The sequence below is a fragment of the Actinia tenebrosa genome, unplaced genomic scaffold, assembly GCF_029948245.1.
Source record: "Actinia tenebrosa isolate PJP-AT-01 unplaced genomic scaffold, QUT_ActTen_1.0 PGA_scaffold12__29_contigs__length_12842862, whole genome shotgun sequence".
NCBI classification, from domain to species: Eukaryota; Metazoa; Cnidaria; class Anthozoa; order Actiniaria; family Actiniidae; genus Actinia; species Actinia tenebrosa.
In genome coordinates, this window is record NW_028292572.1 from 7,327,163 (window position 1) to 7,352,826 (window position 25,664).

At 37.3% G+C, this 25,664-nt stretch overlaps 4 protein-coding genes across 6 annotated transcripts in view; 2 read left to right on the plus strand and 2 right to left on the minus strand.

The window, feature by feature from the left end:
• LOC116296838 (uncharacterized) overlaps positions 1 to 2,301 on the minus strand; it is a 32,747-nt gene extending 30,446 nt beyond the window's left edge. Inside the window, exon 1 of one of the 2 annotated variants that reach the window (XM_089028081.1) lies at positions 2,165 to 2,301. The gene's annotated coding sequence lies outside the window, so the exon portion shown is untranslated. Of the gene's footprint in view, positions 1 to 209; positions 357 to 2,164 lie in introns of those variants that run through there. The other variant, XM_031704938.2, reaches the window with a different exon arrangement.
• The window catches only part of LOC116296840 (uncharacterized), a 49,268-nt gene extending 32,599 nt beyond the window's left edge, over positions 1 to 16,669 (plus strand). The window contains exons 3-8 of one of the 2 annotated variants that reach the window (XM_089028084.1): positions 8,274 to 8,393; positions 8,468 to 8,685; positions 9,956 to 10,082; positions 10,352 to 10,501; positions 11,050 to 11,293; positions 16,613 to 16,669. In XM_089028084.1, coding sequence (XP_088884210.1) covers positions 8,282 to 8,393; positions 8,468 to 8,685; positions 9,956 to 10,082; positions 10,352 to 10,501; positions 11,050 to 11,293; positions 16,613 to 16,616 — 855 coding nt within the window. In that variant the 5' untranslated portion in view covers positions 8,274 to 8,281 and the 3' untranslated portion in view covers positions 16,617 to 16,669. Of the gene's footprint in view, positions 1 to 8,273; positions 8,394 to 8,467; positions 8,686 to 9,955; positions 10,083 to 10,351; positions 10,502 to 11,049; positions 11,294 to 12,851; positions 14,363 to 16,612 lie in introns of those variants that run through there. The other variant, XM_089028083.1, reaches the window with a different exon arrangement.
• Positions 1,695 to 4,722, minus strand: LOC116296839 (E3 ubiquitin-protein ligase TRIM45). The gene has a single exon (XM_031704941.2). It carries the CDS (start codon positions 4,654 to 4,656, stop codon positions 2,398 to 2,400), a length of 2,259 nt encoding a protein of 752 aa, XP_031560801.1. The 5' UTR covers positions 4,657 to 4,722; the 3' UTR covers positions 1,695 to 2,397.
• A 1,125-nt stretch (positions 16,670 to 17,794) lies between the features above and the next one.
• The window catches only part of LOC116296848 (glycerol-3-phosphate acyltransferase 1, mitochondrial), a 32,321-nt gene continuing 24,451 nt past the window's right edge, over positions 17,795 to 25,664 (plus strand). Inside the window, exons 1-9 of the mRNA XM_031704956.2 lie at positions 17,795 to 18,280; positions 20,340 to 20,474; positions 21,266 to 21,333; positions 21,924 to 22,028; positions 22,198 to 22,262; positions 23,365 to 23,485; positions 23,856 to 23,952; positions 24,311 to 24,422; positions 24,910 to 24,937. Coding sequence (XP_031560816.2) covers positions 18,062 to 18,280; positions 20,340 to 20,474; positions 21,266 to 21,333; positions 21,924 to 22,028; positions 22,198 to 22,262; positions 23,365 to 23,485; positions 23,856 to 23,952; positions 24,311 to 24,422; positions 24,910 to 24,937 — 950 coding nt within the window. The 5' untranslated portion in view covers positions 17,795 to 18,061. The remainder of the gene's footprint in view (positions 18,281 to 20,339; positions 20,475 to 21,265; positions 21,334 to 21,923; positions 22,029 to 22,197; positions 22,263 to 23,364; positions 23,486 to 23,855; positions 23,953 to 24,310; positions 24,423 to 24,909; positions 24,938 to 25,664) is intronic.

Here is a 25,664-nt window from a genome sequence, read left to right on the forward strand (position 1 = left end):
ACGGAAAATCCCACTTCAAATGTCGTATCTCTAAACATACTTCTAGAAACCCTTTGATGTTGAAAACAGTTAAAAATAACAGATAAAGTGTCTACAGCCGTAAAACGAACAGTTGGTTCGTGCTGCTGGTAAATACAATAACAACAGATTATTCACTAATCTTTGTATAAAAACAAGAAACACGTGTATTCTTTACATATAAGACTTACGTTATTTTCAGTTATTTTTTGACCAAAATTGATCCAAAAGGGTAAAATTCCATTTTTGCCGCCATTCTTCTCTTTCACCTTATTTATTACATCACTAACCAGGTGACGTACTTGGACCAAGGTGCTATTCATCTAACTGGTTTAACAGGTTATGTGGTTAACCTAAATAAAACATAACCTGTTTTTTCTACAGGTTGATATTGTAAACTGAGTTTGACCTCTTGACCAATCAAGCGTCTCTCTGCTCCAGACTCAAAGAAAAACAAAAACAAAAAAAAACCAGGCAAGTTTTCACAGAGTCTTTTTCAAAAAGGCTGACTTCTGAACCAAATCGATAACAATGATAAATAAACAAATATATAAATAGAAATGACATGAAATGATTAAAATTAAATAAAGAAAAAATAAAGTAAAGTAAAGTAAAAATGATATAAAATAAGAATAAAATAAGTAAAAATAAAATAAGTTGAAATAAAATAAGATGCAATGCAATGCAATGGAATAACGAAGGAAAGCCAAAAGGAAAAGCAACTTTGTCCATAAATTGCAGATTCCAAGCTTCATGTTGGGTCGACGCCCATTCCAAGTGGTCATTCCAGGATACGATTCCAAATTTTCCAAACCACTCGAATCAATCAACAACATAAATATTAAACGCAGGCTTTAATATTTATTTATTATATATTCAATAACTTTCACCATACAACATAAGAATAAAGGTGAAAAATTTAAACAACAACAACAAAAAATAATGTAATTACGAAAGCTATGGTGAGGGTCACACAACAGAGCAAGGCTCCAAATTAAGTGTGCCATAGCAGTAACTAATAGTAACTAAACAAGGTTCATCTTATTACTAGTTATTTATTTTTTTATTGAAAATTTAGAACTTATCCCTTAATTGATATTATTTACAGTTACAGTCAAAATTCTTGTTTTGATGGTCTATGCAAGAATCCTCAAAATAAAATCCAGGGTCTTTTCAGCAACAAAGATGTAAAATCCTACTTAGTAAGTTTTCAGACAGTAATATCTTGTACTGTAATTTCCAAATTAGTTAAGAGAAGGTACGTTTTTATTAGAGGGGAGGCGTGAGAATTCACATTCACATTCAACTTTTTAAAAGATTTTTTTAAAAATTAGTAATGACCCTCCCCTCTGAAAAAAAAAGTACCTTGCCTTAGCCCAACATGTGTCATATTTCATTTTACTTTTCTCTGACAGTGTCATTCAAACCTAACCTAAAGACCCATTTATTCCACAAGGCATTTAATTAGCAGATATAGATAGATTTAGTATTATTTTGCATTCTCAACAATTAAATATTGACATGTTTAGAACTTTTGTATAACTCGCCATATAGAGCAATTATATTATTATAATTCAAAACATTATTATATTCATAAGTTTCATAGATGGATTTTATGTCTAAACAATATCATTTACTCAGTGGCGGATCCGGGGGGGGGGGGGGGGGGTTCGAAGGATTCCACGGAACCCCCCTTGAAGGTTTGATCTTTTAGGTAATAGAAATATGTCTTATATAAATTTTGCTTAAAAGTATCCACAAGGATAATGTTGAACACGAAATGATAAATATTTGCTGTTATAATGTTTAATTTACCTTTAAGTTCCGTTACTAGATAGTAAATTAAAAGATATAACTAGCTAAAAACTAGTGTGAGCTGCGTCGGTGTTTCTAATGAAACAGTAATGATGAAAAGGTAAATTATACGCCGTGAAAAGATGAAAAAACTTACTGACGTTTCGGACGCTAGTCCTTCGTCGGAGTAAAAGATAGTAAATTAGGTGATTAGAGCCAATTTTTTGTCAGAATTCGACTAAACAAAAGAGAATTATACACAGTTTAAGAAACGGAACCCCCCTTTGAAAAATCCTTGATCCGCCACTGTTACTACTTCAGTATTAAAATAAAATTGTCTTCAAATACTCACATGTAAGATAGGCTAATAACGCAGTAGCATTGAGAGTAAATGGTTTGAACCCAGGTGTCGAGGTTTGTTGTGAAGTGTGATCATCCCGGTGAGTGTAGTCTTGAGAAAGACTGTTGTTGGTGGTGACTGACGTTTCGACAACTTGAGTGGAAGTCATCTTCAGAGTTGTGTGAGAAAACGAGAGAATAAACAATAGCCTTGGTTGGTTAAATAAAGTCACGGTAGGTAACGTGTTAGGACCAAACTTGAACTCGATTACCAATGCATTCCAACACAAAGACCTGACCATGAGCTGTAACAACAACATCAGCAGGGCTTCGTGTTCCAACATCCAACCCACCAAATGATCTTATGAATATTCCATCTTGAGTTAGCAACTGTACACGGTGGTGTTTCACGTCGCAGACAAGAATCATGTCCGGGCCAAAGATTCCCAAGCCTCCAATCCCATTAAACTGACCATCCTTCTTGCCCTTTTTGCCAAATTTGCACAAAAACTTTCCATTCTTGTCAAAAACGGCAATAAAGTCTTTCTCAAAATAAGAAATGAAATACTTGCCATCACGATAAGCAATGTAGCTAGGCTTCTCATCTTTGCCAAGACTGGCTGGGAATTCAAAAACCTTTTCCCCTTGATTGGTGAAAATCTTGACGCTGGATTTGATGCCAAGTTCATCATTTCCCCAACACGTAACTGCGATGTTATTTTCATCTGTAGTGCACATTGCGCCAGGGCGAAACCACCCGACAGGTCTATAAATTGTTTTTACAAAAGTACCATTCAAATCGAATACTTGGATCCTACCATGATTATCGGGCTGGTCGATGACAATGATTTTGTCTTCGTTGAAAACAGCACCAAAAGGCTTAAACAATGCACTTTCTCCTAGGGAAAAATCTCGTAGATGTTTTCCCTCGAGATTGAATATCTGCACTCGATGATTGTTGCATTCTGCAATTGCAATCTCGCCTTTATCACTGAGAGATATAGTTGTAGGTTTGTCAAGCTGACCTTTACCAGCTCCTTTTTCTCCAAACATTTTCACAAGTTCAAACTCTTTTTTTGCATCGAGTGAGTTTACCTTCTGTGGCGAGTTCTTTATCGGATCACCTCCAATATTGACCTGGATTTCATGGAGTCCAGGTCTTTTTGCTTTATAACTTAGGCAAAATTTCCCTGCTTGCCTGCTAACGACTTTCTTTTCTACCTCGTTGCCCTCGACGTCTGTAATCATTATATCAAAAGACTCTTCTCTTGCGTAACACAATTCTCCTTCAGCATTTCTTGTGACAATATAAAACTCGTGTTCAAATCCACATCGAACGTCCTTCAATCCCTCGATTGTACATCTTAAAGGATCTGTAACATGTTTTTTGAAGTTCCCGACGTTTTGCAAGGACTCCAAAACATCTTGATTAGCTGTATATTTGTATGTCTCGTTACGGTGAATTGACTTGCTAAGCAAAGCTGTAAGCGTGTCTAACAAAGCCTGACCTCTTTGCTTTATAGCTTCCTCATTCTCAAGAATCTCACATGCAACATTCCTCTCCTGTACTAATTGGCAGTACTGCTTATATTCATCTAAGTGGTCAATCCCGTTGGTTAAATCAGTTTGCTCTTCTTTGATTTCCAATGTTTTTTCAAGTAAGACTTTATCTAAGGTTTCAATCGTTTTAATCTCATGTTGTTTTAGTGTCTGGATCAAAGCGTCTACGGTATTATGGACGTCTCGCTTTGCTGACTCAATTTCATTTTGTATCCTTTGCATATTTTGCTTGGATTGTTCTAACTCTTCTTTGTATTTGTCGGTCAACTGATGGAGTCGATTCTTGTCTTGTTCCATGGCTGTTTTAATTTCTTCAGAAGCTTCCTCTAAACTGCACATGCAATGATTTTGATGATATAAAGTGGCACACTTTTGACAAATACACTGTCTACAGTTCTTCTCTTTGCAATAGTATTCAAGCCTTTTTTTCTCATGAAACTTCGCTTTGCATAGCATTTGATTCTTGATGTAATTATCCACGTTTTCTTGCTTAAACTCTTTCAGCATCATGATGTTGTGGTCTGTTCGAAGTTGTTTTATCTTCCTATGCGAGTCGATGCAGTCTTCACAAATCAATCCGTTACATTCTGGGCAAAACGCCGCCAAAACTTGAGATTTTTCACAACTCGCACATTCGGGTAAACTCTTTTGCTCCTGATCGGAATTGCTTTTCATCGCGTGAAGAAGTCGCAGAAGAGCATCGAAATAGAAAGAGGAACGAAGCTTCGAAGCATCGCCGTCTGGTAAATCAATTTCTTCTGTTTTACACATTGGACATGTAAACTCAACTGCCCGAAACTTGCACTTCTCGTACCAATCCTTGATACATTTTGAACAGTAGCTGTGAAGACAAGGAAGTGCTTTGGGGTTTTCAAAAATTCCTAGGCATATCGAACAAGTGAGTTCTTTTTCTAGGTCATCAACATATGCTTTTAAAGTAGCCATTGCGTACTGTTAAGTGTTAAAACACTGCAGCTACCGAGACAAGGTCGAATTTGAACTTTTCCCAGAATTATCTTGCCTCGTTTTGAAACTTGGAACGAGCGCGAAGGATGATGGGTGGAGTTGATAAATAAGAGTTGCAGGAACGTTGTCCTGTAAAAATGTCAAATAACAAATAGGAATTAATATTTTTTTGAGCAAAACAGGATAGTTATTATATAGTTATTATATAATTACTAATTTTTCGGTATTGAATTTATTTACGCAAAAAGAAAGACAGTCGCAGGATCTAGCAGAACTTCGCGCCCGCGGATAGCTCGCGCGTACTATCCTAACTATATTAGAGTGACGAAAATAACACCAAGTCGAAGATGAACTTGACAAATTACGGTAAATGTGCATAAACACATCAAGTCTAACCTCTTCAGGTATAGATATCATGCAAATAATTATCTAATACATCGTCTTGAAGTTCCAAATTAATTTTTAATATATTAGAATAATTGTAATGAAAAGATTTATATATCGAACACTCTCATTGGTTTAAAGATGAACACGTGACACTAGCTAAATCTAAATGTTTCCCGACCGGGAAATGTCGGGAAATAAGTTGCACGTGACAAGAATGGTGAAAATAAACAAGTGCACGTGATCAGAACGTGAAAAACGATGGTGGCGTAATACTTTGAGCCAATCACAAACAACAAAGCGGGAGCAGGCATTTTGCTGGAATTTTCAGTATGAATGGAGCTCAAAGGAAAAAAGCAGAGATTATCCAGTGTTTCTAGAGGAGAACTACAGACTTTCGTCGAGAAAAGGGATTCGGAAAATACGAAAAAAAGCGACTAAAAATACTATTGCTACTCTCCTCGCATTCCGGTAGCGAAATACAAGACCGTATCTGAGTTGTATTTGTAAAATTATTTGTCAGTCTTTTTTAGTTACAGTGGAACCCCGTTAATGCGGCCACCGAAGGGACATTCAAAAGTGGCCGTTTTAACGTTGTGGCCGTATTAAGCAGGCTGTCAAAAATATGTTAAAAACGTGTTTTATTAATCAGTACGAAACTACTAAACAAATGAAGTGCAATAATGCATATTGTATTTTCAAATAATGTTTCTAAAACTTCTGATGCTCTTGGCTCTCATTTATAACTCAACTTTAGTAGTTCTTTAAAACTTTGAATTATACAGTAGTACAGGACTGTAGATATAACAGTAGAACAGAGAAAATTGAGTACAGTAACAACTACTTTTTAAAATAGGCAGTGACTTTGCTCTGTACAGACGAATGAAGCTTCCTTTGAAGCCATGCTGACTCGAGGCTGGATATCACCCCAGATAGGCTATCGGCATGGGTCGTTATAATACTGTACCGCTATAAAATAAATGCGGACATACTGTAGCGCATCGCGCTGTACGTGTTTCTCTGTTTGAAGTTGTTGTGTTGATTCTGATTCTACAAAAAGCATTACTGTAGAATGTTAACCGAATGAATTAAAGAATCACAGATTTTGCAGCAATAACTTTACAGTATTTACATTAAGATCTAAACTGTAACCTGTTGGCCGTATTAACGGGTGGCCGTATTAAGCGGGTACATTTTATAGTAAATGTATGGGCATTTCGTAGGGACCCAAAAGAGCTGACCGCAATAACGGGGTGGCCGTATTAAGCCGGTGGCCGTAAGGCGGGGTTCCACTGTATTTTTATTTAAATTAGCTCGCTAGATAAAGTTCTTATAAACTGACTCCTCAATATTTCTTAATTGCTATATAACAAAACACTTAATGTTTGGTCCTTCGGGAAATTAATTAGAGTTTAGATCGGTTTCGAGACACTCGGGAAAACAATACTAACTATTTCCCTCATGACCAGACACTAAGTAATGTCATCGGTCCACTTTTGGCAAAAATTGAAAGCAGTGTCCAAGTTTATTGCTTTTGACCAATCATCACCCAGTATCTCATGACAACTAAGTATAGGTTAATAAACAGATGTTTTATTGCTCTTACATCAAAATAAGCTTTGCAAACTCCCACAGCAAACTGAAAACGAAAACTGGTAAGTCAACTGATTCATTTTAAGCTTTAAAACTTTGACTAAATTTAAAATTTTAGTGAACAATTCAATTTTCGTTAAATGTTTTTTTGTCAAACACTTTTTAACAACATTTGCGACTCGTGCCCCGTCCAAATCTAGCCGGATACTTTTGAAATCGTTCCTTTGCGCATTGGCTTTGAAAACGCAACTCGAAACAGATACTTCGAGTGGACGGGAAAAAAGGATTCGAAAATTTTTTTTTTTTGGAAACGGAATAACAAAGTTCCGTTTTCAATTATCCTCGGCGCCTCAGTTGGTTTTTCGTTACTACGAAAGTACAGTTTCAAAAATAATAGTATGTCATTCTGCTTATTATAAGTCTAATGTCGATATTCGAAGTAACGAAACCGTTTTCTTAAAAATTTTTGAAGAAAATGGTTTATGATTAAAAGAAGACAGTTAACAAAATGCGAAAAAATTAAAATTAAAATAATAAAACAGCTTTATGGGCATCAATAATTAAGCAGCTCAAACGAACATCCATATTCTTATCAAATCTTGGCGTGTTTCTTTGTGATAACAAAAGCTTAAAAAAAGAAAAGCGAAATTAAACATTTCAATAACTCTTATTAATCGTCATTAAAAAGTATTCTGTTCCTGTGACTACGTCTTAGGGATACCATTTTTTGTCTTCATTAGGCAAATACTTTTTTAAACGCTAGTTTGGTCACGGATGGTTTCAATAATTAAAGAAAATATGACAAAAACAACCTCTGGGCTTGTCTAAGTCAGGGCACGGCAAACTCACAGATCGAGCCCTGTAACAACCTCTGGGCTGATCTAAGTCAGGGCATGGCTAACTAACAGATCAAACCCTGAAACAACCTCTGGGCTGATCTAAGTTCAGCTTGTTGGATAGAAGAAAACCGGAGAGCCTGGGCAAAATTCCTCCAATCAAGGGAGAGACACAACAAACTCTGCTCGTGTGTGATACCGAGTACAGGAATTGAACACAAGACCCGAGACCCGAGACCCGAGACCCGAGATCCGAGATCCGATTCTACGGCTATTTCTCTGTCAGTTCCATAAACTATGTATTTGGTGGAACCAGGAAGCTTTGTACTATACTTTCACCCTAGATATATATGTTATTTACCGGCCAGGAGGTCCTGATAGGGAAAAACTGCCCAAGGTCTTGAATATACAGACCGAGGGCGTTAGGCCAAGGTCCGTTTTCGCGACCGAGGGCACAGTTTTTCCCTATCCGGACCGACTATAGGACGGTAAATAACTTGTATATTTTTTTGTTTAGCGGCAAAGGATACCGGATTGCGAGCGCGGGCAGATACTGACAAAATACCGCCCGCTCAAACAGCCAATCAGAACGCATGATTTTTTAGGATACCGGACCGGAAAAAAATAATATACATTATTACTCTTTATTCATATTTTTAAGGAGTGATCCAAGCGATCAGAGGTGACTACTATCATCCCAATTTCACCTGAATCCCCTCCTTGACATAATTTATCAATTCTTTTGAGTTTCAGGACTTTTTTTTCCAATGTTCCAATTTTCAGAAAAAGCAATGTTGTCAACGGGCTTTCTTGTAATTGTGACTTGCGCAGTAGCCACCAGCGGATCCGGTCCCTTCAGAGGTGTCTGTAGAAGGAAGGGCATTTTCCAGAAAATTGGAAAAGGTAAAAAGATGAACAACTAATTTATTTTTTACCCGAAAATAATTTATTGAAGTGAATTATTTTTACATTCGTAGATCGAGTTTTGCAGAATCACGTGATAGCAAGTCATGACGTCAGTTCCGGTCTGGATTGTGCCCAGCAATGTCTTGGTACAGCTGGGTGTAAGTCGTACAATTTCCAAGAAACTGGTTCTCCATTACATAAGTGTGAGCTTAGTAACCAGACGAAGACCTTAAGGCCATCGGATTACGTCATCAAAGTTGGGTTTTCTTATAATGATGCTGAACACTTCGTAAGTATGGACCCCTTGTACTGAGTCCCGAGATGACTAGACTACTTCGACGATACGGTGGCCATATTGGATCGCAAGGCATTAGGGGGGGGGGGGGGGGGATGGGGGGTCCGGGGGGCAAATAAAGCTTTGTCACATAATGACGTTGATTGATATTAACAGCTCACCACAAGAGAATGCAACAAAAGAAGAATAGAACGTTTGCATGATGGCGTCATTTGACTCCATCTACCAAGATGCTTCGCGAATTTTCTTTCATATTTAGGTTTGTATTTCCTCATGAGAATAGTAAGACAATTGGTGCTAATCAACTGAACAAAATAAACTGTGCAAGGGAGTCTGGTAGTAGAGGTCAATGACGCCATCATGCAAACGTCTTATTAAGACAGCACGTCGATAGTCGATCACCTTTACCCATAAAAGAAAGACAAACGCAAGAAACTCTATATATTTTCCGTTGTCTCTGTTTTGTTTTGCCTCCTGACAAGATGGCCGTCGTATCGTCGAAGTAGTCCATTAATGTTCTGGTTGACCCAACACAAGTTTTTTTTTACATAAGAAAAGACGGCCAATTGCTTTGTCTCCCAGAACATTTCTTCTTGGAAATCAATGCAAGGGGTCTATATAAGCAACCCATCAATCACTGCATGTTATATAATATACCTACGATATTACATGAAGCTTATGCAGATGCTAATTTGGAAAGCTAGCTGAACTACTACGATGTACATCACACCTTTTCGTGCCATCTATTGCTGGGTTTGAATCAGTGGATAAAATCTTATTTTCTGCTCCACATGGTAGTCAAACACTGACCACCATGTGCTGTCAACCAGAAAGAATTCTATTGAAAACATGCCATTCAGCCGGTGAGCATTCAGCACGACAGGAAATGACGTCAAGTGTAACCCAGCAATGGATGGCTTGCAAATATTCCCCCGAGAGCCATGAACAAGAGATAACGGCCATGTTGATGATAAATCTGTTGTTAAATACCACCAACACGGATGCCTAACATATCATGCAAATGAAGCAGTCTTCCTTCAAGTTCTCGAACAATCTTCAAATTACTAGATAACATTGGACCCTACTCAAAAATAATTTGGATGTGAGGCTAACATGTAAATACATAAGAAGTCACACTTTTTCTCAATGGAATTAGTGACATTTCTTTTGTATTTTCATGTTAGCTTCACATTCAAGGCAATTTTGTGATGTCCATACAACAGATGGACAGATTTCCATGCAACATTGTTTCCATTTTCAACAGGACGTACCTAAGTGTTCCTCGAGTCCTTGTCAAAATGGTGGCACGTGCAGCTTCGTCGATTGTTCTGATTCCTTTGTGTGTTCCTGTAAACCAGGCTACACAGGAAAACACTGCGAAACTTGGAGTGGTTAGTATGAGATTCCAGTATGAAAATGCTGTGCTGTGACTGTGTGATTCCTTGCCTGCTTGCCTGCTTGCCTGCTTGCCTGCTTGCCTGCTTGCCTGCTTGCCTGCTTGCCTGCTTGCCTGCTTGCCTGCTTGCCTGCTTGCCTGCTTGCCTGCTTGCCTGCTTGCCTGCTTGCCTGCTTGCCTGCTTGCCTGCTTGCCTGCTTGCACTATATCTTTGTTTCATCTTTTGTGCTGCAATTTGGTTCATTCCTTTAAAAATACTTCCAGGTTTCGACGGATCCAGGTCCAGTCTTCCTGGAAAATCCTGTCTGACCATCAAGTCCCTTGTTCAACACACTGGGGATGGTAGATATTGGATCGACCCAACCAGCACAGGGAACCCATTCACTGTCTACTGTGACATGACAACAGATGGAGGTAAGATGTGAATGCTATAAACGGTCATTTAGGTCTCTGTACTGTGACATAAAAACACTAGGAGTCGAGAGGCATTAGAGAAACAACATTATATTGCCACCAGTTAGCTCAGTTGGTAACAGCGTCGGTCTGTTGTGCGGGAGGTCGAGCCTCGGCCGGACCAACACTCAGGGCCTTAAAATAACTTTAAATGGTAGGCCCTGTCTCCCAACACTTCCTAACCTGAGGTAAAAATGGGGGACAAAAAAACCTGTTGAATTATTCGTGTAAGAGTGTAGGGGATTGTCTCCTGGTTCAACAGCCTATCCCAATCTGGAGGCATAACACTAATGTACTAACAAATCACTCATGATTGTAAGCTGCACGACTGCTAATGGCGCCTTAATATGCAGCCTGTAAAGTCCTCCACTGGTTATGAATGTAAAGCGCATTGAGACGTTGTATAAATGCGCTATATAAGAACCTCCCATATAGATGTAGATGAGTGCTACCCATGATTTTTTTTACAGATCCTAAAGGTTTATATAAGTGTATATATTTTTATGTAGGCGGATGGACCCTCATCAGGAATGTCACTTTCCTTTCTTCGTCAAGCAATGCAGTCCAAGCCCTGAGAGACTACCGCAAAATAACCAGTCTCACCCTATACCAGTTTATTGATCAACATGCACTATTGAACTTGAAGAATGACATGGGTTATACGCAAATTCGCTACTTCTGTCGCAAAGTGTCTGTAGGAAGAACATTTCACGTTATGACAGCTAAAAATGACCTTGGATTTGATGTTGTTAGGTACGTATCTAAAACCAAAGGGTAGTACTACTTTGGGCTTAGCATGGGCACGTATGCGATGACCCTTCAACAAGGGGAAGCCAAAATTGGCCCGCTCGCATCGAACTCGAGCGGTATGATTTGCGTTCAAGACCCAGTAGAACTGAGATTGAACGGCCTAACACTCCAAATCATTAGTAACCATCACTGTGATCTTCTTAAGTCGTTTCATCTAAGGCTCGTAATTTACCTATTACGCATGTTCTTATTTGATATCCGAGCCCATCCCACACGGCTTACTGCTTCATCTATCCATCACTGTGAGGGTAATTTCCAAATAGATTCTACAAAGAATTGGGATCAAATTCATTTACTGAGGAAGGAATGTTAATATTAATAAGTGTTTATTTAGTTCTTGTAGCGTAATTGTACTTGGCGACCCTAAATGACAATTAGTATTTTTGTTCTACAAAAGATAGAAATGACTCGTAAAAATGCTTAGAGGTTATCAGTTGGCTAACTTTCAGCTCGAGATTCTCCCGGCTCCTGAGAGCTGAAGTACTCTTCTCAAGATGTGTGCCGTGCCTAAAAGTACAGATTTCTGTAGGCCTAACAAGCTTATACTATCAAGTTCTAGTCTCTGAACATGATCCTTAAATTGTTTTGATATTGTTCCGAGCAATCCAATGACTATCGGTACTACCATGGTCTTCATCCTCCACAATCTTTCTATTTCTATTCTTAGGTCTTGGTACTTGTCAATCTTTTTCCCATTTCCTTTTCTATGGTCAATTCTATGGTCCATAGGCATGGAGATGTCACTGATCAGTTTCGCCTTCTTCTTGCTCTTATCTACGACTATGACTGTCCGATCTTCTTGCTTCAATCTTCTTATCCGTGTAAACATTAAAATCCCATAGGATCTTGACCTTTTGGTTTTCCACTACTTTCTCTGGTTCGTGATCCCACCAATTATCAGCCAGATATTATTATTATTATTATTATTATTATCATTATTATTATTATTATTATTATTATTATTATTATTGTCTTCATTTACAATTTGCCTCAATTTTGCTTACAAAATTCTTAGTTTACCGAGTCCAATCCATGGGCCTTGGGAAAACAAGAATATATTTACAATACGAGGTGTAATTAAAATAAAAAATAAAATAAATCAATTAAAAAGGAAAAAAGAAATCAAGAATCAAGTAATCATGCCATTTTTCTAATGATGTGTGCAGTTCCAAGGAGAGCAATCTTCTGTACTTCTGTGATAGAGATTATTATTATTATTATTATTATTATTATTATTATCATCATTATTATTATTACTATTAGAATATCTTTAAAAAATCTTTAAAAAATCGTAGGCAAACGTACAGGGAGTCCGTGCGACTATTATCGTCATTTCATTTCATTTCCTTTCCTTTCCTTTCCTTTCCTTTCCTTTCCTTTCCTTTCCTTTCCTTTCCTTTCCTTTCCTTTCCTTTCCTTTCCTTTCCTTTCCTTTCCTTTCCTTTCCTTTTCTTTCCTTTCCTTTCATTTTACTTTACTTTATTTTCTTGTTGCTGAACAGATACATGGTTATCAACGCATCGCCATTTCCCACCGCCTGCAATTCATTCGTTCGTCTACCAGACGATAATTCCATCCTCGCGGTAAATTGTGATAAATGGGGTTACGGTAAAAATGGCGCAAGGATGACTAACAAATGGGGCCGTTACCCATACAATGGTGATTGGAGAATGTACAAGCGTCCTGTTACCTGGACTGGAGTACGATTAGTTTCATTTATTCAAGGTGAATATAAGTGCGATGACTACAATACACACGCCCAAGCTGGCGACTTCTGGAAAATGTTTGTGCGATAGCTGAAAGGTTAAATATAATCCGCGTGTGTTTATACAAGGCACGTCCAACAAAATATGACTTTACCCAAGCTAGACCAGGATGCACCTCGTTCCTTATCCCAGGTCTAGCTTTGAGCATGACCTTATAAGCATGATGAACGAAAGATGTTTGCACCCAAGCTAGACCACAATGCCTCTTGTTCCCTATCCCTGGTCTAGCTTTGATCAACACTATATAAGGCATGATGAACAAAAGATGTTTGTACCCGCCCAAGCTAGACCAGAATGCGTGCACCTCGTTTCTTATCCCAGGTCTAGCTTTGATCGACACCATATAAGGCATGATGAGCAAAGGATGTTTGTACCCAAGCTAGATCAGAATACACCTTGTTCCTTATCCTAGGTCTAGCTTCGATCTTATAAAGCGTTTAATTTTTTTCTAAGTACCACAATTAAGAGAGTCCGGTTCATTTTCTTTGCCTGAAAGACAAACACGTCGAATTTAAATCTATTGAGCTGAGGGAATCGTTTGAAGTTTCTCTGCAAACTGATAGACCATTTTCATTGATTTGATTAGAATTTGTCTTAGTTGAGAAATCGCTGAAATCCGGACCAAACTAATAGACAAACCCACAATCTGCAGCATTTGAGGGATCCGCCAAAAATTTACTCTGAATCCGTATTGCGGCATCAGTCTACCAGTAGACCGTATTTGCTGTAGTGAGCCAGCTGGGTGCTTTTAGTGCTAGTAAATGAAATAGATAAAAAAGAAATTTAATGGACGAATATCGTTTAAGAGTTGATATAGGAGTTTCAAAAGGTCCTTTCACTGGATGTGAACTACACAAGACCATAACTATTTCACATCTATTGAGAGGACCTTTTTCAGAATCCATATTAATGTTATGTGTTTTGATCAGCGCAAAATAAATAAAATAAAGTAGACAAAAAGAAACATGGACGAATATGGTTTAAGAGTTGTATCCGGAGCCTCTGCTTCAAAGTCCTTTCACTGGATGTGAACTGAACTCGGCATGAGACCATGAAGGAGCGAATGTTTCACATCCATTGAAAGGACCTTCCTCATAATCCAAACAAAATAGATAAAAAAGACTTTGTGAACGAATATGTTTTAGAAGTAAATAACTGAAGATAGATAAAAAGAAGCTTTAATGGACGAATATGGATTAAGAATTGATTGATTATAACAGCTTCAAAGGTCCTTTCACTGGATGTGAACTATATGACTTCTTCATCAACGCAAAAAAAAGATAAAAAATAAAAAATAAAAAAATAAAAAATAAAAAAAAGCTTAATGGATGAAAATATGGTTTAAGTATTTATTCAGAACAGCTTCGAAGGTCCTTTCGTTCGATGCGAACTACATGAGACCATGACTATTTCACATCCATTGAAAGGACCTTTTTCATTTTCAAACCGAAAATAGATAAAAAAGACTTAATGAGCGAATATGGTTTAGAAGTAGTAATGATGAAAAGGTAAATTATACACCGTGAAAAGATGAAAAAACTTACTGACGTTTCGGACGCTAGTCCTTCGTCGGAGTCTCTCCGCTAGTCCTTCGTCGGAGTGACTCCGACGAAGGACTAGCGTCCGAAACGTCAGTAAGTTTTTTCATCTTTTCACGGTGTATAATTTACCTTTTCATCATTACTGTTTCATTAGAAACACCAACGCAGCTCACACTAATTTTTAGCTAGTTATATCTGGTTTAGAAGTAAATAACTGAAGATAGATAAAAAGAAGCTTAATGGACGAATATGGATTAAGAATTCGTTAACAGCTTCAAAGGTCCTTTCACTGGATGTGAACTACATGAGACCATGACTATTTTATGTCCAGTGAGAGGACCATTTCCATAATGCAATATTTTGTGTTTTCATCAACGTAAAATAAAGATGAAATATAAAAAAATAATAAAAAGAAGCTTAATGGATGAAAATATGATTCAAGAATTTATTAACAGCTTCAAAGGTCCTTTCCTTGGATGTGAACTACATGAGACCATGACTATTTCACATCCAGTGAAAGGACCTTTTTCGTAATCAAAAAACTTATATGTCTTATGGTCAACGCAAAACAAAAATTAATAATATAGACAAAAAGGAACTTAATGAAAGTATAAATGGTTTAGATTAATTAGAAGCTTCGAAGGTCCTTTTACTGGATGTGAGCTTCATGAGACAATGCGGTAGCGTTTTTCATATTTGATGAAAACAGTAATTTCTGTTCGTAAACACTTTAGAGCGTTGTCACTCAAGTGAGAAGACAGCCATAATAGAAACTTTCTGCACAGTACTTGCATAAAAATAGAGTTCACTTCCCAGAGGATAGAAAATGTATTGTTTTGGTATTCAATAATGGCCGCTGTGACGTCACGAGAAAACGCTCTATTATCAGGAATGGCTCCACTGTTCAGTACTCTAACTAATACATAAGATATAGAATTGTAATATAATTATATCTCTTTTTTCGCTTTGTGTGAGTTTTTTTTGCTATTACTGTGTTCTTTAGTTTGTTGCTTCTTTGTCGTAAATGTTGTAAATAGAAATAGAATGTAAAAAGGAGCCATGTAAATAAACCTAATTGTATGATTGCACAAAATAAAAAAAAAGTTGTAAATTATATTTAAAAAGGTCTATGTAAATAAGTTGTGTGATTGATAAAGTTTGAAGATTAAAAAAAAAGATATAAACTTGTTTGGCGAAGCCATTCCTGTATTTAAACACTATTATCAGGAAAGGCTTCCGTGTCAGGAAATAAAACATGACATATAAGCTAGTTTACCGAAATCATTCTTGTTTGCAAACACTAGCCACCACTGACGAATGACTACAGCGAGTAATGCATAAGATGTAACCTTCCCGCATGTAAGAAACAATAAAATCAAGAAATTTTCTATCTCAATGAAAAAATTAAAGATATAAAATAAAAAAAGGAAAAAAAAAAAAAAAAAAAAAAAAAAAAAAAGGAAAACAAAAAGAAAACAAACAAAAACAAAAAATCTTATCTGGATACAGTTGGATTTGAACATAAGTTCACCAAAAAAATTTCAAAAAAGTCGATCCCACTTTGCCATACCCCCGAGACATCCGCAGAGCTGAGGCTTCGTATGGACTTCGGACCTGACGGCGATTAAATCCTTCTGCCCTTGGGTGTACGAATTACGCAAGAAAATACTCTAGCCGAAGCATCAGGGGAGAGACCAGCCGGCCCCCAGACCATATCGGCTAATCCCTTGCATCTCTGCCACGCACGGAATCGGTGGATAAAATGATGTTAAAAAGTCTAGTCTATTGGGTGCATTGTTTTCAAGGCTATTGTTAAGCTAATTTCATAGAACCGTGGTCCAGTGGAAAAACCTTAGGCATTCAAGATATTAAGTCAAGCCCGTCTGAGGAGGGTTAGTATCTGGATGGGTGACCTAAATATTGAACCTACTCATGTTGTTCCTTTTCTTTCCTAGATAAGGTTTTATATACTCCTAGTTTAGGCAAGGGATATTCCTAGACGTTCAGTAAAGTAAAGTACCTATATTTAACGTCGGTAGTTCCTTCAGTTGAAATTCAACTGTTATCAATGGAAGCCGACGGTGCGCACTTTACCCCCTCTCTCCATCAGTGCTCTGTTTTAAGAGTATTTAAAGCTGAAGCTACACGGATTAGAGAGAAGTCGAAACAGATGTGGAGATCCTAAGGATGCTCAGGTAAGGGATACTCCTAGTTTAGGTAAGGGATACTCCTAGTTTAGGTAAGGGATACTCTTAGTTTAGGTAAGGGATACTCCTAGTTTAGGTAAGGGATACTCCTAGTTCAGGTAAGGGATACTCCTAGTTCAGGTAAGGGATACTCCTAGTTCAGGTAAGGGATACTCCTAGTTCAGGTAAGGGATACTCCTAGTATAGGTAAAAGGGATACTCCTAGTTCAGGTAAGGGATACTCCTAGTTCAGGTAAGGGATACTCCTAGTATAGGTAAGGGATACTCCTAGTTTAGGTAAGGGATACTCCTAGTTTAGGTAAGGGATACTCCTAGTTTAGGTAAGGGATACTCCTAGTTTAGGTAAGGGATACTACTAGTTTAGGTAAGGGATACTCCTAGTTTAGGTAAGGGATACTCCTAGTTTAGGTAAGGGATACTCCTAGTTCAGGTAAGGGATACTCCTAGTTTAGGTCAGGGATACTTCTAGTTTAGGTAAGGGATACTTCTAGTTTAGGTAAGGGATACTCCTAGTTTTAAAGTTTTGTAGTGTTAATCAGGGGCGGATCCAGATTTTTTTGGAGGGGGGAGAGGTACAGTGTAGGATTTTTCGTTCTAGGAGGGGGTGCGCCCTTTGCTAATGAGCTCAAGCATCAACAACGCAATAGATATCAACTCATCTAGGGGGAGGGAGAAGGGGAGGTGCACTCCCACTGCACCCCTCCCCTAAGTCCGCCCCTGTTAATATATTGTAATTTGACGTGTTATTTGGCTCATTTTTTTTCGTAGCAAGAATTGATGTAATGGTTTCATAAAAACACAACGAATCACACCTACTACAATAGACTGATGGAACTACAACAGGATAACTGGATACAGTAGATTTTCTGAAAGTTTTCCCGTTCGAAATCATTCCGTGGATCTCTCGTGGAGTTGTCGGAAATCTTTCGCCATTTCCTGTATTTAGTCACCAGGCTTTCGCGTCCCTGATTCAAATCCAAGATGGCGGGCGCCATGAAAGTGCCATGTGGTTTTAAATTTCTTCTTCAATTCAATGAATTTTTTTTCTTACGAAACTCTCTCGAGAAAATGATTATTGCTTTGGCTTAGAAAACTCCTCTTTTTACTTCTGAAGCCTCAAGGTAAAAAAATCAAGAATTTGGTGTTTTTTTGCGGTCTCTTATGAACTGTCATTACGAGTTTTTTTAGCTCAAATTTATGCAAAAAATGGACTCGGAGCAAATGAAAAAAATTGAAGAGGTATACAAGAAATGGGAGAAGAAAAGTTCAGGAGGCAGATACGCTGCAGGCTCAGTAGCTAGCACTGGAATGCAGACTGGAAGGAGTGAAGGGGGAAATGATTGGGTTAGAAAATATGGTTATTGTCCACAAGCACCCACAAGGAGACCTGCAAGATCCAAAAGACGAAAACAGAAGGTATTAGCTTAACTTAGATAAGAGAAAATATTGGTCTAACTATTCTTCGTTCGCAATAGACGTTATAGCCGCCATGTTGGAAGAATTTGACAAACGATTTTTCAATGAATTCTTTTGTTATATCTTCCAACATGGCGGACATCCCTTTTGTTATTGTGCTCTCTTGGGATTGATGGCAAACCAAGAATTTTGGGTGGCTTTTAATAGGCGAACATGGATTTCTTTAATGGTTTCTTATTGATAATATTTTGATAATATTTTTATTTAGCTGTTGTGTACTGTACATTTTAAATAAACTAACTAGAACTAACACAATAGTAAACATACTGCGCTGTACAGTAGGGATAGTATCGTTGTGTACAGGTTAACGAAGTGCGTCATACAGTAGGTTTCCGAACACAAGAGGGGGATGAGTGGAATTTTTCGAGGATTTTGGTTCTTCTCAGTAATAGAAAAAAAAGTGAAGAAGAACCAAGAATCGAACTTGGCACCTTGGCACCAAAGAACTACTACGATACCAACCCCAACCCTAACCCTAAACCTAACCACTCTACTATGAAGTGAATTCGCTTGGATGGTCTCATTTTTAGTCATATTTAAACGATGTATCATTAGCATGTGCATATAAATATTTATTATAGCTTAATTTATGCTATCGTAGGGTACGACTACTAGCCAAGTGCTCGAAATTTGAATTTGAATAGAATTCCCCTGACGATTCCCGTACACACTAGTAGGTGGTCAGTAACTCTGTTAATACCCACTTAATACAAGTACAATGTACCTTAACCTATTACAGCTGTCTTAATTGTTTACCATCTTTTGTATTAATTTATTCATCACAGCCAGGTAGCAACAGTATAGTAAGACATGATATAGCTACAGTATGACTAGGAAATCACTGTTATCATTATCATAAAGCATTTAGTGAAGCTCCAATGTTGTTTCCCAGACCCTCTGTCTTATTCTGCATTTGCACATGATGTCATAGTCGCCAAGTTGGATGATTTTAACGAAAGAATTGTCAATCAATTCTTTTCTTATATCATCCAACATGGCCGGCATGTCTTTTGTTATTGTGCTCGCTTGGAAAAGATTGAAAACCAGCAATGACTAGAGTTGGTTGTTGGTTCTCAGGTTCTTCTCCTTCACATAAAAACAACTTCTAAATTTGATCATGGAAGAAGGTCCACAAAATTTAATTTGTTAGCCACTACTACCACTGTTTTTATTGCTACGAGCTGATCAAGATGACAGTCAAGTCAGGAAATTATCAGACAATAGACTAATGTCAATCAAATAAATTGTTCCCATGTACCTTCGTAGTTACCATGGTATGCCTTTATTTACCTAGTGTAGCAATATATTTGATTGGCAGTAGTCTATTACCTGTTTTCACTGTCATGACTATTGGGTTTAGAATGTTGTCTCAATCAGTGCATAGCAATGAAGACAGTCATGGTAAGTGGTACTCTCACAAATCAAAGACTGGTAAAAATTTTGTTATACGTTGATGGCTGATGTGAATACCATCAGCAAAAGGTCGCTATGCAGGGCTTGAAATAGTGGCCTGCCAATGGCCAAATGACAGGACAAATTTCAGGTTTGGCAGGCAAAAATGATGATGCACTGCCAATTGAATAATAAAAGTAAGATCTAAGATGTAAGATGCGGCATGCAACAAGCAACATGCAACAAGCAACATGCAACATGCAACACGCAACATGCAACATACAACATGCAAAACCTTCTCCAACCTTTTTTGAAATAGCTGTATATGATAACAGCACTTTTATATGGGAATTATTATATTTTTGCGAATCATTAAAGGAGTCGGTAGTGATTCCACTTATCTCAACACTAAACATCGCTCCATATATTTCTTCGTATTTTGTAATCAAAATATCCGCTAGTTTCATAATAGGTATTAAAGAAAAGAGAGAAAAACAGTGGTGGAAAAAAAACAAAACAAAACAAAACAAAAACAGCACAATTATACATCTTATACTTACCCTTATGTGAGAACATGACTCAAAAGATTTCTGTTTTCTTTTATCAGCAGGATGATTTTGAGCCTATGCTTCCAGTGGAAAGGAAGTTCCAAGTACCGCCAGCAATAATCCCAGGAGAGTTCAGCCGAGAAAGACCATTCATGGGGAAGGGCTGTAAAACCTGTTGCTCTGACAGCGTACAGGTATGCATTAAACATCCTTCTTATAACAAGGGTCTTGCTAGGGTGTTTAAATCTTGATGGGATTTTTTAATTTCATTGGGTGGCGTACGACACGAAAAAATAAATAGAAAACATGATTGCGTGCTGTGTGCAGTTATAAAGCATGCGGGGGTTAGCAGAACACAAGAAGTGTTAGTAAAAGCATGACTCGTAGCGGAGTGCTTCTCAACACTTCTCAAGTGTTCTGCCAAACCCCAAGTGCTTTATAACTGCACACAGCACAGCAAGCAAGTTTTTTATTTCTTTTATAAAATCCTAATTTCGACAACCGCTATTTTGTATAGGAATGACGCAACTGAAAGTGTGCACGCATGCTGTGTGCTCTCATTAAGCACGCAATCCCAACCAATTAGAACATGAGAATTCTAACAGTTATTTCATAATGCGTTGTCTTTCACGGCCTTGAGTCCAACATGTCAGGTCACTGCTTATCATTATTTTTGATTCTGGGGCCAGCATGATCTTGAATTTGGGTCCCAAGTAATATTTGAGAATCTATAATTTAAACAGTCGTTTCTGTTGGTGTTTCATCAGGAAGTCGAAATTCTGAGAAAAAACTTTTTTTGCCCCAAATGATTCATTGTTTCCATGGATATTATTCTCCTGAAAACACAAAATTCTGAGAAAAAATTTTTGTCCCAAAGGGACTCATTGTTTTTAAGGGTATTCTGAGATAACAATTCTGAGAAAACCGTCAACAAATTTGTAATCAATGACATTTTTTTCACAGTTTTATTGTATTAATCTTGCAGTTATTGTACCATGACAGAGTACCTAGCAGAGGAATGCATAACATTTTAAACATTGCTGTATACCACAAGTAAGTCTAGTTGCTTTATCTTATACTGTCATTAAACTCATTATAATTCATGAGGAAAACACAACAGAAATCATGACCGTGAAGAGTGTTGTAAATCTGATACAAAACTGTGTTCATTTGCATAAATTTTAAGTTGGGTTTTCTTGGCCAGATTCACTTTAATTTTGAAAATTTTAGTGAAACACAAAGGAACTAACCTAGACGTTTGATAAGTCTACGCCTCGTGGTTGTATATCTGATACAACACGGCCACTCATACGGTATATGTTACTTAAAATTAGTGGGCAAATCTAATGTGGACTAGCTGCCTCTATTTAATTTTAGTTTTACAGTACTAACCTTCTTTCCTCTCTTCCTTGCTTTTCTACTTTCTGGAACCACGTGTACACATTCCATTCATAATTTTTCCCACTTTCCACTTCCTACTCTCTCCATTCCTTCCTTCCTTCCTTACTTGTTTTCTTCCTCCCTTGTACCATCCTCTTTTGATTTTCCTACCATATTACATGTGTGCCTGACTTAAAATAGCTGAAATAAATTTAATATCCTCTTTGTATTGATAATTTCAATTTGTCTTTTTATCCTGACAGACAGAATCTTTTTAGAAGAACCTTCTGTCATATGACTTTTATCTGGAATTGTGATGTTAGTCATGACTTCCCTGATGTCAAGAAATCAGTAGTGAATTCTGAAAGGTAGGACTAAGGATATTAGCTATAGTATCATCTGCCTTGCACTGGTTGTAGTCAGTTTGGTATTACACTGAACTTGTAGGACTCCCACCCTGAGCATTGTCCCACTTGTTTCTATGAAAATTTATTTCAAACCCTAAGAGTCTAACAATAAGTGTTTTTTTTTTCACAGGGTTCAGAATTGTATAATGAACTCAGTTTTTCAAGAATCAGCAAATGGGAACAACGCAGCACAATGTAATTGTTGTTTTTTTTTGCATAAAATTGTTTTACCTGTTTTTCTTTTGAGATATTTGATCATAACTGATTTTAATAAATCTCATCTACTAGGCTGTAAGAAAATAAAATACCTAGGTAGGGTACAAATTTTATTGGGAGGGGGAGGGGGGAGGGTGGATTTGCAGTAAACTTTCTGTGAATGGTTGTAACCCTCACCCTTACACTCAGTAAGAATTCCATGACCTTCCTAATACATTGGAAACGGTTTTGTCAAAATAAAAGGGTTTGACCCTAAAAAAAATTTCAAAATTGTAAGGAGACTTTCCCCTCTGAAGTCACAGCCAGCCCCCCCCCCCCCTCCAATAAAAATGTACCTTCCCATAGTCCCTTTTACGAGAATAGTACTTACATGTATTAGGCCAAACAAGTGTGTTTCCTGTTGCACGACCAACCCTAAATTTTCTTGCCAATTTTTGCCGACCCTAATATTTTTTCATTCCCAAATGCACCACAGGGATCCCAGTTAATTTCCACTGTTGTATCACTAATATTTAAGAAAAATCTGACCTACCGACCCCAATTATTTTTCTCATGCAACAGGAAGCACACCTTTTTAAATATTTTGTTTGGTCTTAGTCAAATCCAACTAGTGGTTTTTCATCAATGTTGCATCACCTTTAATTCAAAACGTGTTTGACGGACTAGTTACAATTAGTCCTCTTGGCCTCATGGTCATGAGTCGATAGGCTTGAGGACTATGTAATTGTAAATAGCTAGTGGCTAAAAATCTTTAGTGCTCATTTCATGGCCGAGGGATGAATAGTAATTGTCAAGATTCAACTCACATGTGCAACCAAATCCAAAAGTCAAGACATGGTCACATTGGTTGCACTGTATTCATAAAATCAATAAAGAAAGAGTATTGATAAAAGGGTAAATTTTACACCATGAAAAGATGAAAAACTGATGTTTCGGACGCTAGTCCTTCGTCGAAGTAAAGGAGAGAGAGGTGGTAGAAAGGAGTGTTTATATACTACTGTAAGAACAAGACAAAATTAAGAAAGAGGAGTTTTACATACATACTTACGTGTCCCTATTGCTTTAATGTTTTACTATTTAGTAACTGAAAAAGAATTAAAGTCACTGGACAAGGCAAGACAGCAGCAAATAACCTCTTTAACGAAGAAAGCTAATGAAATTATCAATAGGATGGCGGCCGGAATTTACAGAAAATTGATCGGGTATTAGACTATTGCCAATAGTTAATAATAAGGGACCGTTCATTTTTTACAGACATGAGGGGGCTGGTGAGATTTTGTAAATTGTAGGTAAAAAAAATATGAGCTCTTCCCAACCTGAATTTTGTTTACTTGGCCCCTTATTAAGACAGAAGTTTTTTTTAAAATAAATTTTCTATTTACAGTAGCGAATTATTTTTTTGGGTGCCCCCCTCTTAAATGCCTAATTTTTTTATGTGGCCCTCCCTAAATGCCCCCATCCCCCACCCCTCCCCTCATGCCTGTAAAAATTGGTCCCTAATACCATGGAACAAAGTGGAGAAGGGTTGATCTAGTAGTCTAATTATATTTATTATTATAATATTTTTTCTAGGTTTACTGGATGGTTTTTGTTCAAGTTGTTTGGAAGACTGTTGACCAGTATCCAGATACACAGGGGACAAATAGAAATGGTGCAACAGGCTACACAGGTGCCTTTTTAGTAGTGTTAACACAGGTTTGATTCCTGTATGCACACAGCATCACATGGAAGTAGAGTTCTGTTAGAGTTTGATCTGTGAGATAGCCATGCCCTGACTTAGGTCAGCCCAGAGGTTGTTTCAGGGTTCTATCTGTGAGTTAGCCATGCCCTGACTATGATCAGCCCAGAGATTGTTTCAGGGTTGTTGACACACCCTTACATTCTATCAGTAACTTGGATTAAAATATTAAATGACTCCATGAAGAAATACTGTACTATATTCTTTTAAGAAATGCTTTGAAGCCGCAAATGTCCCTCTACTGTAGATGTGCTGTAGTACTGACCTCCTCTTTCTGTTTTGTCTCCAGGAGAATAAACCTCTAGTGTTTCTTCCACTTCACAAGAGCCATCTTGATTACATACTAGTCACGTATGTCCTTCTCACTTGTGACATAAAATCACCACATGTTGCTGCAGGAGGCAAGTAGTTTTACTTTAATTTCTTTTATTATATTTTGTTTTTGTATCATTTCAATTCGAATCCCATTTTTTCGATCCTTCTCATCCTTTTTCAATCATGTAAAACCTTTATAAGCTTATTGTTTTATTTTAATCCCATTTTCCCATTCCTTTTTCACTTACTGTCTATCATAGTGAAAATCATGACAAGTTTATTCTTTCATTTCATTTCCATTCTTTCATTTCATTCCCATTCTTTCATTTCATTCCCCTTTTTACATTTCTTCATTTCCTTTTTCTACTTTACCACATTATAGTGATTCTAGGAACAGATATTTTTTTGGTTTTATTCAATTTTCATCGTTACATTTCTTTCCATTTTTTTTCATATACATCATTGTAAAAACAGAGACAGTTGATATTTCTTGTTTCATTCAATTCCCATTTCTCTACTTGTTCCCATTTTTCACTTATTCAACTAATTCAAATTATTTCTTTCTTGTTTCAGATAACCTTGGGAACATGTTTTTGTTTAGGTCGGTAATATTGTCCATAATGTTATATCTTTATTGTAGCGGCCTACTTCCGGTTGTATGCTTTATCATCACGTGCACAGGTGTGCCAGTTATTTTACTGACCTCAAGGGCACACAACATATAGTTGTGGACATTTTTGAGTCCATGTTAGTTCTATAGTTTTATCAGAGAAAGGGCACACAACATATAGTTGTGGACATTTTTGAGTCCATGTTAGTTCTTTAGTTTTATCAGAGAATGGGCACACAACACATAGTTGTGGACATTTTTGAGTCCATGTTAGTTCTTTAGTTTTATCAGAGAATGGGCACACAACACATAGTTGTGGACATTTTTGAGTCCATGTTAGTTCTTTAGTTTTATCAGAGAAAGGGCACACAACACATAGTTGTGGACATTTTTGAGTCCATGTTAGTTCTTTAGTTTTATCAGAGAAGACTCACTGAAGTTACTTGGCATTCATGCGGATTTAGGAAAAATCATGGACTATCATTGGATTGCATGATTAATTCACATGTGATAAATTTAACGTCACCTCAGTGAAAATTGTCTGATTGGAGACGAACCCGTAGTTTATGGAAACTACGTTTCTTACTACATAAATTAATAATCTATACCTTAAATTTTTCTAATCATCCATTCCTCCCATTTTCCGCCTCCTTCTCATCCTCACACTTTCATTCCATTCCTCCCTACAAACATTCTCTTTTACGTTGTCAGTCCGATT

What these genes read in the sequence shown, in the direction of transcription:
- LOC116296839 (XM_031704941.2), bottom strand. Translation starts at nt 4,656, where the DNA reads ATGGCTACTTTAAAAGCATATGTTGATGACCTAGAAAAAGAACTCACT.